We start from the raw sequence: 14,843 nt of genomic DNA, 5'->3' as shown, positions 1-14,843 counted from the left end.
TCTCCGTTCACAGTTTTGCGTTCAGCATTCACCGTGCGCTCGCGTTCACCGTTCACAAAGCGTTCACCGTTCGCTCTTCGTTCGTTCACTTTGCGTTCACCTTGCGTTCAGCGTTCACTTATCGTTCAGTCTTCAGTGTCATTCGGAACTCCGAAGTGAAAGGACTTATCTTTTTTTAAGTAAGGATTTACATGTTTTGAAATTAATAAATAACATACCGTGTTTAAAGAATCATTATTTCATGGGAAAAAAATTATCTACAATATTTATTTTTACTATTCTAAATTACCTGTTAGGTTATTTATAAAACTTATCTGGAAAATGAATGTTGTTATAAGTACATGTATGTACCTATGAAGAACGATGCTGAAAAATTGAATTTAAATACGAGCAAAATACAGATACTTCAAGCACTGCAACATTTTGTTGTTATGTTAAAGACAACAAATCATTAATGAATCGATAATAATCGAAGTCAATCAATTTACCAACTGCAGCAAAAATACGAAAATATTTATTTCTATCACATTTTTTTTCAAATAATACAGAAATAGATGTTAGAACTTGTTCTGAGAATCATAAACGGTACTGCGAATATCCAGTTAATTAAATATCTTTAGAGCGAATTAAATTGATAGTGTGGTTTAAAAAAAATATTTGTTTAAAATGTAATACACTAAAGAATTTTTATCTACTTTATATATATAAAGTCTTTAATTAGAGAGAGAGAAATGCCTTCATAACATGATTATCATTTATATAAGCAAGGTGATTCTCCAGTTATGATATTTTTCACCGTAACTTTATATGTTTGTCATTCGATATTATTAAGAGCCCCTCCCCCCCCCCCCCCACCCTTTCCCCCAAATCGGTTACATAGTATTTCCAGTACATTTTAATTAACATTTAAGGGAGCCGACTGGGGTTTTAATGTGTGAAAACTACTGTAGAGAAACTCTTTAATTTTATACCATATGTACCTCACATTGACTTCAGTATACATGCCAAGTTTAGTGAAAATCTACCGTTTGGTAATTTTTTAGGGACCATCTCAAAATACAGGTACATTTACAATAGGATTGTATAGGAAAATACCATTTTTTCGCACTTCTGAGCAAATTATACAAATGCTACTATAGACTTTTTGCTCAAATTATATTATTTTATGGGTAATACTATATTGTACATTTTGTGCAAGAAACACAAAATTCTACCGTCTGGTTTTCAGAGGGGGCATCTCAAAATGTCAAAATTCATGATATTTTCCTGTTTTTATGGAGTACAACAAACCATGACAGATACCACAGATTTTCATAAAAAATAATAAAAATGATTGTTATATTCTCAATTTCGTATGTTTTAAATTTCAAGAGCATGTAATTTATACTTTTTATTTTATGGCATAATTAATGACCCCTCTTAAAGAACTTCGGTTATTCATAACGTCAAAAACACACTATTACGACGTCTATCTACCCATCATTTGAAAAATCGTTTAAAAAATCAGTTATTTAAAAACGTAACTAGATTTTTTAACCCGAGATTTCCTAAATTTGTTAATCTTTATAAATTATGTAAAAATAGTTGCTTCAAAAGAGTAAATACGCTTTATTTTACTATGCTGCGCGAAGTATTGTGCAATGAAAACCCCAGTCAGCCCCCTTAAAAAGAGGTTAATGTGTTTTGTAGCACAAAAATTTCAGTCTCAAAACAAACATGCATCTAAACAAAGTTATTAAATAATAGTAGTTCAAAATATACATGTGCCGGCGGTGATATTTTAAATTGGCAGGGAGTATGTTTCAAATTCAAGCGGCTTAATCATTCCAAGTGTTTATTCCCAATGTATTTTATTTATTTATTTTTTTTAAAGAAATGTTGGAATCAGCTCTAGAAATGATAAGAAAAAAATGTTAAAACTTCTTGGAAATACTAACACTTTGCCTTCGGTGTGACGAGACTTTCACACCTGCACAGTGTCGAATGATTTTGATTGACAGGTCAAGCACGTGGACTTCGTGTGAACTTGAAGCAGGAAAATAAAAAACCGATTATGACTGTAAAACAAATGGATTTGTTGATTAAAAAAATGGTTACTTTCACTGCCTGATATATTTAGAAAAAATTTAGAATTTTTGTTTGATATAGGTACAAACATTTGAGGAAGGAGGGGCTAAAACCGACTCTCTCTCTCTCTCTCATTTGTCTGTTTAATAAAAACTATGACAGCATATTACTTAAATATCAAGTTGTGAAAATTTAATATATAACAAATAATATGATTGCCTCTTTGTATCATCTTGTCTGAGTATAATCACAGCCGGGAAATGTCTACAGATACATGTAGAAGTCTGCTCAATAAATCATCATAAAAAATAAATCTGACACATAAATATATTATTGCATTGAAATTTTAAAATATGAGTGTATTTATGCAATACGTCCACATACCTTTGTTAAAAAAAAAAAAAATTCTCATTAATTTACACGGAATCGCCGAGTATGGTTGTTACAACCGTAGTAATTCATTCTACAAGTCCGTAGTTTTCTCTTCTAAAATCCACATTATTTGTTATGGTTTTATATATCAAAAAAGAATAAACATATTTATTTTAAAACTAGATTAATTTCATCTGTTATACTACAGCGTTCGGTAACAATTACAATGTTTTACAGCGATAAAAATCATGTTATTAAAAAGTTGAATTTAAACATCGAACATATGTGCAGAAAAAATTGTAAGAATTTTACTTAATGTGGATGTATCGTCTTTCTTTGGACAATTTTCATTGATTTTTTTTTTTATTTTTTATTTATTTATTTTTTTTAGCACCAGGCATTAGAATACAGTAGAATAGTTTCAATGAAAGGAAAAGATCAGAGGCATTCCGAATAAATCGTTCATCTTGCGTTCACCGTTCGTTCACCGTTCACTTTGCACTCGCGTTTGCGCTCCGTTCGCGTTCTGCGTTCGCTCACCGTTCACCGTTCACACATCGTTCACCAAGTTGCGTTCAGCGTTCACACATCGTTCACTCACCGTTCGCTCTGCGTTCGTTCAGCGTTCGTTCACCGTTCGTTCAGCGTTCGCTCACCGTTCAAGTGGGAAAGTAGAACGTTTCAGGGACTGTAATTGACACAAAATTTAGTTTCAACACATTTGGTAAAACACATTTATTATCAATGTACAATTCAGGATAAACAAAAGAAGAAAATAAGATTGCGAACGGTTTTGTGTTGTTATGTAATGTACTTTGTTAAATCAACAAACTTCCGTGACAATCACTCAGGTAAGTGCACTGAAGTGTGACTAATCTCCCCAATCAAGCCATTGTGTATAGACAAGTGACAGTGCATGAACCACAGGTGTAGATAGGTGTTATCTTTTGTTTTATTGATTGTCCCAAGAGTGAAAAAGGTGTGAAAAAAATTTTACAGACGAAAAGGTTCTATTGTAGTAAGCGAAGTGTATACTTTTACCTATGATAATAACAAACGAAATTTACAATGAATTATTAAGAAATGGTTTTGTGTTTCTAATATCTATGATAAAAAAAAAAGTATGATATAAAACTGGTATGATAAAAAACGAATTGTACTGTACAATGTTTTATTGGCCACTCCTATGAAGAAAATGCAACTATGATTTTTTTTTTCTTCCGTTTTTAAAATAGACATCGACACATAGAAATATATCCACACAACTATAGGTGTTGATCTTTATTTCTGCAAAGTTTCATAAAGATTTTCTAATTTAAGCCTTCTACGAGAATGCTCCAAAACAAAAATAGGGTGACTAAAAAACAATTAGTTGTCCTGGCTTCCTTGCACTGACCAACATTTTCATTTTATGCACAAACCACTTTGATACATTGAAAGGATTAAACTAACAAAATTTTGAAAAAGTTTTTCTTTGTTAATTACAGAGAAAAATGAAAATTTAAAAAATTCACCTTTTCCTGTTTCCATGGCAACGATGGGCATTTAGAAATTTTTGAATGTTGACAGAACAAATAGAGTGTCTAATCATAATTTCTGTAAATTTTCATCACAATTGTCCAAGCCACCTCAGAAAACATCTGTGTGTATATTCACCTTTTTCTGTATATTTCATTCCTATGGCAACTGTTTGCAAAAGATTCTAATTTTTAAAATAGAAATTACTTTGACAGAATGTAAGGAACAATCCGTACAAGTTTCAAAATAATTGTCTGAGCAGTTTGTGAGAAAAAGGAAGTTAAGCAGTTTTTACTTTCCTTCTGTTTCCATGGCAACAATGGGTGGTTTGAAAATTTTAAGTGCGATTTGCACAACTACAATTATCGTTTATCATTTCTATGAAGATTCATTATGATTGTCTAAGGAATCAGCGAGAACACTTTAGGACAAAATTCTTCACTTTTCGTACGTTTCCATGGCAGTGGTAGCCATTTTGAAACTGAAAAATATTTTCTGCACAAATATAGTTGGTCATCATCTTTTATGGAAAGTTTCAACAACATTGTTCCACCCATCTGTGAGAAAGTCCATGAACAATGTTTTCATGCGTACAATCGCAATACGTACCCGATTTTGTTCGGGGTGACATAATAATAAGAAACAGAGTAAAAACAATATGTTCCCAAACTTCGTTTGGGGAACATAATTAAAATATGGAGCATTATACTTGGTAATGCCACTGATATGGCACCAATTTACCTCAATGTTTCACGAATGGAATAAATTAACATCTATGCTAAAAGTTTTATTTTTTTTCTGGCCAAGTGCTTTTCGAAACAAATTTTTTAAATGACCCATTTTCCTTTTTTTTCTTCCCTTAAAAGTAGGCATGACTCTTTAGTTGAACAAATTTGACCCCTTTACCAAAGAATGTTTGAGGCAAGTTTGGTTGAAATTGGCTCACTGGTTTTGAGAGGATGAAAATGTAAACAGTTTACAGACAATAGATGACACATAACAGACAAGAAATGGAACAGACACCCTTTGGTACAGGTATTTAAGCTAATAAAGATCAAATGTTATTTGGTTCTTATTATAATAAGTCATTTATTTGCATAAGGTTTTTTACTGACTATGCATCCAAAGAAATATGTTGATTGATCAAGCCTACACAAAACTTACGATATGTACACTCTCATCTGGTTCCATGTCATCTAATAATTCCAGATCAGAATCACTTGCCAATTCTTGTTTTTCTTCCATAGCTACTGGATGTACAGAGTAACTGAAATAAAATGTATGTTGATATTACTGTTCTTGTAATACAGGTAACTCTTGATGGCTTGAACTTCAATATCTCCAGTTCTGGATTGTTAGAAGCAAGTCTCTGCTCCTGATTTTTCCCCTAGATAACTAAGCACATTTTATCTTGGTATTTAGAACTCTCATTCACTTGAAACCCTTGATCCTTCAAATAAAGTCAAAATGCAGTCCCGTTATGCATTATCTATTATAATTTACCCTTGATGCCTTGAAATGACTATTTGTATACAAGCATTATCCAAGTAACAGCTTTACTTAGACATTCATATGGCCCCCGTTTTAGACATGTGACTTGAGGAATAGCATGCTTATTCATAAGAGTGCAAAATAAATTCACTCATATGGAGATGCCACCTGAAGGACCAGTCTCCACGTCCCACAGTGGGATTCATAATTAGGATCAATTTCTAGAGCGAAAACTCTAACCACTGCGCCATGCGGGCTGCAATAGAATCTGATAATCAAAGAAAATATGATTCCCAACCCTAAAATGAATAATTAAATTGAATTTATTATAAATAATTATTTAACATTTTACTTGTATTAATACGTGTTTCAAAGTCTTTACTCCAATTGTCAGTTTACACAATGTATCGAGGGATACCGATCCCAATGTATTTTCATAGCATTTAAAAATATCAGATTGTGTGCTAACTAAATATCATACAGTTTCAAAGTACAGTATCATGAGCTCACAAACACGTATAAATGCTAATTAACACCACCCCGCCTCTCAAAATTCAAAAGACTTAAATTAAACTGTCCAGGGTATTTTTTGCAAAGAAGGTCGAAGGTCAAGGTCAAAGTGAATTGTAATGTTGGTATTTTTAATGATGTATTATGACAGTCGGTGCACATGCTAAATAGCATAGACATACATCTTTAATGTCAAAAATTTGCTGTATATTGGCACTATTCACTTTTTTGTAAAGTAGGTCGAAAGTCAAGGGTTGCGAGGTTGGTAACCATGGCAATTCACAAAAGCCATAGTGCCAAGCAATATATGTGCAAAATATCAAGTCCATATCTCTTACAGTTCTTGAGATACAAGGTGTGACAGACGGACAGACAGACATGGACAGACAGATGCCAGGTAGAGTGATCCCTTAGTGCCGCTCTGCTCTGCAGGCAACACAAAAATATACTCAAGACCTTAATAAAATATTCCTATCACATAACAGACAGGGAGTATTGGGGAGGGGGTCAAATTTTTTTTCAACTAAGTGTCAAATAATTTTTCTGCCACATTCAAAAATGTATCACAATATAATTTTTTTCTTTAAGGACATTGACAAATCAGGGTTTTGCAGAGAAAAAACATTTAATACATGGGTTTTTTCACTTATGAAATAGTGATTGAGAGTGATCTCCCATGTAGAATTCTCTAAGCGGTGAAAGCCAATAAAGCGTATGTTACAGAGGTAAACAAAAGCATGACTGTGTACTTCCTTCAATGGGTAGAATCATCTATACAGCAAGAAAGAAAAGTAGTAACATCTTTGCTAGCCAAGGGTTTCTGATCCGCTTCTCTTCTCATAATCCCTTGGCCTATGGTGCTGTCAAAAGTTGGGATTTTTTCTCGAGTTGTGATTGGAGTTGATTGATATAGTTCGACCAATCAGCAATTGTTTTCTAAAATTATTTCATTTTTATTTTCTAAAAACTTTAATGTTTAAATTCGCTTTTTATTTCTGTTGAAGATGCAACCTGTGCGTATGTGGTAAGATTCGAGATCACATGACGTAAACATTCCCATCTTTTGACAGCACCATATGCCAAGGGTAGGTCAAGAGAGTAGTGGATCAGAAACCCTTGGCTAGCGAAGTGAAGTAATTGCCTGACGCAACGTGCATCAGGCAGTATAAGGATTTTTATAATTTATAATATAATTTTTCCAGGGTCCAAAACTAAGCGATCATTCTTAATGAACTAAGATTTTGTGCAAGCTGATTTACATCGGAATTCGTTACCTGCATTTAAACAAATACAGTTTGCAGAGGAAAGAATCATATTACTGATGCAAAATAATGATGTGTTTAATTCTTTCAGTTTTTTTGCATGCACATGTTTATTCTTTTCGATTCTTTGTACAGACATGTCCGTGTAACATTTTTTCTGCGTTTTTAAACTACTGGATCAGTCCATTTGCCTTCTATGAAAGGGGTGACACAATCATATCATGCCAAATGTCACAGGTAAATTATCTTCGTGACTTTTTCTTGGATTGTTCTATTGAATGGAAGTGATAACTTCTATGGAAATAAATAAAGTTTATTCTTTTAATCTGATTCTTAAGCTTCAGATTTTTTATTAACAGTAAATTTTATCTCATTTTTTAAAAGAACACATTGTATATGGGCAAGCAACACTAAAGCAATGGCTTTGCTGATTATTCTTACTATTTATCCCATAACTGCATAAGTGGACTAGTTCATAAACAAACTCCCTCCACCTAGTAAATGGGACATCCCTTCTTGATTCAGTCCATTTTCCACCTTTTCTTTCAATATTGCATTTATTAATAATGTACGTTACAAGGTTAGGTTTTTTAAAAAAAAGCTTAGAAAGTCAGCCAGTAGCATATTATTTCATGCTTTGTGATCAACAAGGGTTTCCTTTTAATACAATGACAAGAGTGTAGGTCAGTAGCCGTAGAGGAATGGGCTTCAATCCCATAAGGTTCTAAGTAAAGAATCGGCAAAATGAAGAAGACAGCATGATTACTGGTTTTCATTTCATAACCAGAAGTCTCTGATGAGACTGTACCTCTACTGGTCTGTACGTATAAGAAAGTAGCACTTGGATTTGCAACATGCATTAATAAATAGAATTGTGTATCTTAATGTAGTCTACTTCTGTGCCAAGTTATATTGAAATCAAAGGAAAACTGTAGGAGGAGTAGCGTTTTGAAAGTATGTCACAGAAATTTCTATTTTCAGTAACCACATCAAAAACCAAACGCATATTATGTATCCTAGTGTATTCTAATTGTGTGCCAAATTAGATTGAAATCAGACCAAAACTGTAGGAGGAGTAACGTTTTAAAGGGAATTTTACAGAAATTTCTTTTTTTAGTAACCATGGCAACACTGTTCATCGAAATCAAAAACCGATGCATTAAATTATGTATCTATGTATAGTCTTCTTGTATTCCAAATTATATTAAAAGCAGACTAAAAATGTAGCAGGAGTAGCGTTTTAAAGGAATTTCACAGAAATTTCTATTTTTAGTAACCATGGCAACACTGTTCATCGAAATCAAAAACTGATGAACTAAATTATGTATCTTAGTGTGTGTAGTCTACTTGTATGCCTAGTTATATTAAAATCAGACCAAAACTGTAGGAGGAGAAGTGTTTTTAAGGAATTTCAAAAAAATTTCTATTTTTAGTAACCATGGCAACATCATTCATCGAAATCAAAAAATGATGCACTAAATTATATATCAAAGTGAAGTCCACTTGTGTCCCAAGTTAAATTAAAATCAGACCAAAACTGTAGGAGGAGTAGAGTTTTAAAGGAATTTCACAGAAAGAACAAGGTATGGTTTCAATACAAATCTTGCCCTGTGTTTTTCTTAAAAATAAAAGTGATGTAAAAAATTAAAACTCATGCTTTTTGAATTATTGAAATTCCATGCAGAAAGATCATACAAATCTTTTTTCCCACATGACTTTCCAAATGCTAATTGTGACGTCATAAACTTGTGCATTTTCCCGTATTTTCATAAAAAGTTGCAGAAGACATCAATTTTCAATGGAATTTTCTTTCAGATAATATTGTCCACAGGCATCGCCCACAAAGATTTTGAGATATGTGATTTTTCAAAGAATTTTACAAAACATATCTAAAAATTAACGTGGGCGACGGCTGTGGACACTATTTTCTTAAGGGAAATAACCCTTGAAATGGGTCATTTTGAGGCTTTTTCTGTTTAAAATAGAGAAATGCATCAAATTAATGACGTCATATATCCAGAATGGTACTCCATCATGCTATATTCTTTCCTGATTTATTACAGTCATATACTCAACTAATATTTAAGCCAGTTTCAAAACTTTTTGAAAACATTAAATTTTTAGGGCACAATAAAGCTAAAACCATACCATCTTCTTTATATTTTTAGTAACCAGGGCAACACCGTTCATCGAAATCAAAAACTGATGCACTAAATTATGTATGATAGTGCAGTCTACTTGTGTGCCAATTTATTTTGAAATCAGACCAAACTGTAGGAGGAGTAGTGTTTTAAATGAATGTCACAGAAATTTCTATTTTTAGTAAACCATGGCAACACCGTTCATCAAAATAAAAAACCGATGCACTAAATTATGTATCTTAGTAGAGTCTACTTGTGTGCCAAGTTATATTGAAATCAGACCAAAACTGTAGGAGGAGTACCATTTTGAAAAATTGTTTACAAACAGACGGACAGACAGACAGATGGACGGACGACGGACACCTTACTATCGCATAAGCTCTTCTGGTCTCTGACCAGTAGAGCTAAAAAAGCACATTATTATAATTATGAGAAATGTCCTGAAATCGACTGAAAAGAAAACCTTAACAGTTTTTAAACTGTACATAAAGATGTATTTTAAACTCATTTACATGTATAATACATGTATATGGTAAGACCATCATTGCGTGAGTTTTGTCCGGGGGGGGGGGGGGGGTGTGTGTAATTAGTATCTTGTTATGCTCTAGCTATAAAGTGTACAGGCCATTTACTTTGAGTTCTAGAGCAGCATTGAAGCATTTTTGTCTCAAACACTTCAAGACAACTTTCCCAGTTAAAACTGTTCTTAATTTACTTCGCTGCTGAGAACGACGGAAAACAGACCAGTCTATAAATAGAGGCCGTCTCATCAATCTATCACTGACCAGAGAGTTTGCATGAAGAAGTGCGCACTCTAGTAAGAGAGTACATATAATATAAATTTCTTTAAAACAGATCATCTAGCTATTTTCCCCAGAATTATAATCTATGATACAGCACTTGCAGTTTCATCCCAACGTAACTATTCAGCCCGTGGGCTAACTAATAAATGACCAAATATGTAGTGGTACGTCTTAGATATTCGTTAATCTGTAGTATTTGGTTATAGTGGAATAACAAGACCATCAAAATTTTGAAATTAATGAACCACCCTACCCTATGCTTATTTGTACTTTTTTTTAAAGGTATATTATTAAGCAATTATTTTCGTCCGGTCATAGAAAATTCTATGGTCAAAATTTGAAATAGGAGGTTAACCAAGCAGATTGAAATCTGACCATAATAATGAACATATTAAAAAAACTTATGGAATTCATAAATTTTCTCGGATTTTGCAAAAAAACCAAATGGAAAATTTATTTTTACAGTGAAAATATCGATTTCATAGAAAAAGAAGGAAATTTTGAATATAATGTCTGTCTGTCTGTCCGTAAAATTAATTGTCTTGGAGTAGATTTCATTCAGTGCTGATGTACAGGTTTTTTGTTCATAAAGTATGTATTCAGGCAATATTAAGAAGGTGCATGTATAAACAGTAATTAGGAAATCAAAAAAAGGACAATACCCCCCCCCCCTCCCACCCCTTTCACCCCAACCCCCTAAATACGAAATATGACTAAATTTTGAGTTTTGTTGCTTTGAAGTAAACACATTTATATATATAAATGGTTTATGGTGGTTGCACTGTGTGCTTATTTTTAGATTTATGCACAGCACTTTCTTAAAAAAGATTCCGCTACTGCTCTGTGAAAGCACCTAGCTGTTATTAGTGGAATTTTCCATGCGCATTGATTATTCTTTTATTTGTAAACATTGGCTGCAGTTATTCTCTAAGAAGAAGAAGAAAAGTGTCTCATTTTAACTGGTAACAAGAACCTGTTCCTGTCGCAAATGATTTGTTATTGAGGACTGTTTCCGAAAGATTGTTTTAATCAGGTAATTTGTTCGATTCGGAGCCTAGTTATTCCATAAAGTGAATAGCGTCACCTCGGATTCTGGCTAGCACGCCATTGTAACTAGAGATGACCTAATTAACTGTAGAGTGCATTTTGTGAATGTGAACGTTTAAAAGTAATAGGATGCGTATTCTTTTTGTTGGCGACTCCCATGTTCGAAGATTTGAAAACTTTGCAAACGGTAAACCTCCTTTTGAAGTAAGTGTTCAACATTACTGATCTAACACTGTTTGAATTCTGCGGTGTAAGTGGCGGATCAATCGGCAATCACGCACACACCCGCACCATCATTGCCGCTGTTAGAAATAATCTGCCACCACATCTTATTGTGAATTTAGGAGGAAACAATTTAGACTCTTCCAAAGACATTGATTGTGTTGTAACTAGACTGGTGTCCTTTGCGTCATTACTTAAAAGACAGTTCAACCTCCAAACTGTGGTTATTTTGAGTTTTATTCATCGGGATCGAACAAGAAATATTAGCCCTACAGAGTACAATCATCGAGTGGATGATGCTAATCGCCTACTAAAAACCTGTGCTACACAAGACAGCATGCATTTTTGGAGATTGAAGGGCTTTACAAATAGCATGAATAACATTCTGAGTGATGGGGTCCATTAAAATTGTATTGGGCAATACAAACTTTTAAGACAAATTAGGGGAATTCTCCTTTTGTTAGCCAGGAATTCCTAATTACCCTTGGAGACAGGGGCGTCATGGCAGATGTTTTGTGTCCTAGTGTGGTAGAGTCATATCCTTGGTGTTTGATTAATTTGTGTTTGACTTCGAGAGAATGGCATCCAGACCCAAACGGAGAAGGACTTCAACCAAACCTCCAGATCCTCCAGCCACAAGCGACTCACCATCAACAGAAGCCAGTAGTGAGGACGTAAGCGCAATCCTCAAACAATGTATGACCAAGATCATGCCCACAATTGAGGACACCTTCAAATCATGCATCGATGATTATTTCAAAGCAAGAACCACAGCCATGCCTCAACCTCCACAACCACTAGAACTGAGCACTTAAGAAGCAGCACCTACACTCCTCAGTGAAATTACAGGTGGGACACAAATACAGAATATTACTGATGGTAACAAAGATTGTCTGGCTAACCCAAATCCCCCCCCAAGCCCTATCTGCCTTGTCTTTGACTTTAGGGGTAGACCAAAAGACATGCGCGAAGATTCAGAGTGACGAATATGTTAAATTCGCTTCACTTCTCAAACCGAATGACCCAGACGAAGAGGACAGTTACAAAACTGTGGAGAGAGACGGGCAACTGATCTTTCAAAAGACATCTGACAAAACCCAAATTACTTCCATTTACAAATGGATCGAGTGCTTTCATGTTTTTGTTGCAATTTATGCTGAAAAATTTCCTAAAGAGGTACCAAACCTCATGGCCTATGGCCAAATTGTCCAAAAAATCTCCAAATCGAGTGGAGACAAGGCAGCAATTGCCTATGATGAGAGTTTTAGGCGATGGCGACAACTTGATCCAGAAGCCTGCCCGTGGCAGTCAAAAAATATCGAGTTGTATCAGGAAGCCATGGCACAAGGATTAGAGCTTAAGTTTAAAAATAAAAACCAGCTCTTTCGTGCCTCAAACACACAGGCAAAGCACCGTTACTGCTTCTCGTACAATAACAATGGATTCTGCAAGACAAAAGGATGCCCACACCCTCATGTCTGCCAAATCTGTGCAGCTAGACATCACAAGAGACAATGCCCAAAGTTTAAGCAAAATAACAAATCCCAATCACAGAATCAGAAACAAGGCCCAAATGCCAGTGCAGTTCCAGCAGCCCCCGGCAAAAAGCTCTGATTGCATTGTTACTCCTATCAATGTTAAACAACTTCAAAATTATTTATCTGGATATGATCATTCTATTTCAAAGTTTTTGATAGAAGATTTTTCTCAAGGTTTTAAGATCCCTTATATGGGTGAGCGTAGATTTAGGTCTTCTCGGAACCTATCCTCCATTTTAGGCAAAGAAAAAATATTACATGACAAAATTAATAAGGAAATTGAAGCCAAAAGAGTCTCTGGTCCTTTTTTATCACCACCCTTCCCAAATATTCAGATTTCTCCTTTAGGTCTGGTCCCTAAAAAAGCCGATGGGGATTTCAGGTTGATTCATCATTTGTCTTACCCTGAGGGTGACTCCATCAAGTCTCACATCCCTAAAGAAATGATCACAGTAAGTTATCAGTCAACTGACACGGCCATTGCCATCATCAAACAAGTAGGCAGGGGGGCTGTTCTTGCTAAGACTGACTTGGAAAACGCCTACAAACAAATACCTATACATCCAAGTGATTTCGAACTGCTAGGTTTCAAGATATCTGGGTCATATTATTATGACAAAACGCTTCCATTTGGTTTGAGTTATTCTTGTCAACTCTGAGAGAAGTTCAGCTCAGCATTACAGTGGATTTTAGAGAATAAGTTTGACGTAACTTATTGCGTGCATATATTAGATGATTTTCTTTTTGTTGGTCCCCCCAGATCTCCAGACTGCTATAGCTCACTTCTAGCATTCTATTCCCTTGCTAAAGATATCAACCTCCCTATAAAATCTGAGAAAACAGTTCATCCAACAACCACCTTGACATTTTTAGGGCTGGAATTAGATACACTTAAATTGGAGATTACACTCCCGACAGATAAGTTGGAGCGCTTGAAATCCGAAATAAAATCATTCCAAAATAAACGCACTGCTTCACTTCACCAACTGCAGTCTTTAATAGGAGCATTAAACTATGCTTGTGCAGTTATTCCCCCTGGACATACATTCCTTAGGCGAATTATCAATCTTACTCGGGGTTTACAAAGTCCTTTCCATCATAGGAATCTTAGACAAAGAAGCCCGAGCCGATCTAAAAGCATGGGCCATTTTTCTGGATCATTTTAATGGTAAAGGGTTTTTCCCTTCGGGAGTACAACACACATCCTCCTCATTACACTTATTTACTGATGCTAGCAATTTGGGCTTTGGTTGTACTTTTGGTAGAAAATGGTTTTCTGCCCCTTTTCCTAATCAATGGGTGGATTTTCACATTTCAGTTAGGGAGTTCCTACCTATTGTCATCGCTTTTGATATATGGGGACATTTATTATCCAACAGTACCGTTGTTTTGCACTCTGACAACCTAGCGGTTGTTCACGTCATCAACAAAAACTCTTCTACAGACCCATCACTTATGCAACTTATGAGACGTCTCATGGTGTTATCTCTAACACATAATATACATTTTCAAGCTAAACATATTGAAGGAGTCAAGAATATAGCTGCAGATCTACTTTCTCGATTGCAGGTCAAAGAGTTCCAAACACGGTTTCCCTACATGGATCCAGCATGCACCCACGTGAACCCAGCGTTGATAAGTCTCTGAGTCAAACCTCAGAGTTTTTACTATATGGTTCTCTATCACCATCCACAGTGACAGCCTACAAATCAGCATTCCAGTCATACAAGCTTTTCATATCACAAACTTATGGTCAGAGTACGCCACCTTTACCACCTTGTTTGGAACACCTAGCTAGCTTCATAGCAAATTGCTACCAAATAAATCTAGCTGCATCTACTACTCGAACCATCATATCTGCTCTTAGCTTTG

The 14,843-nt window shown here is 34.8% G+C and overlaps 1 protein-coding gene across 1 annotated transcript in view; it reads right to left on the bottom strand.

Annotated features, from left to right (window-relative positions):
- The window catches only part of LOC133206146 (probable ATP-dependent RNA helicase DHX37), a 725,850-nt gene that overhangs the window by 405,474 nt on the left and 305,533 nt on the right, over positions 1 to 14,843 (bottom strand). The window contains exon 12 of the mRNA XM_061342078.1: positions 5,122 to 5,224. Coding sequence (XP_061198062.1) covers positions 5,122 to 5,224 — 103 coding nt within the window. The remainder of the gene's footprint in view (positions 1 to 5,121; positions 5,225 to 14,843) is intronic.

The sequence above is a fragment of the Saccostrea echinata genome, unplaced genomic scaffold (genome assembly GCF_033153115.1).
Source record: "Saccostrea echinata isolate AGI-Se365-2 ecotype Australia unplaced genomic scaffold, CSIRO_AGI_Sech_v1 ptg000054l, whole genome shotgun sequence".
Taxonomy (NCBI): domain Eukaryota; kingdom Metazoa; phylum Mollusca; class Bivalvia; order Ostreida; family Ostreidae; genus Saccostrea; species Saccostrea echinata.
The sequence above is the reverse complement of the archived record's forward strand: the minus strand, read 5'-3'. Positions and strand labels throughout refer to the sequence as shown.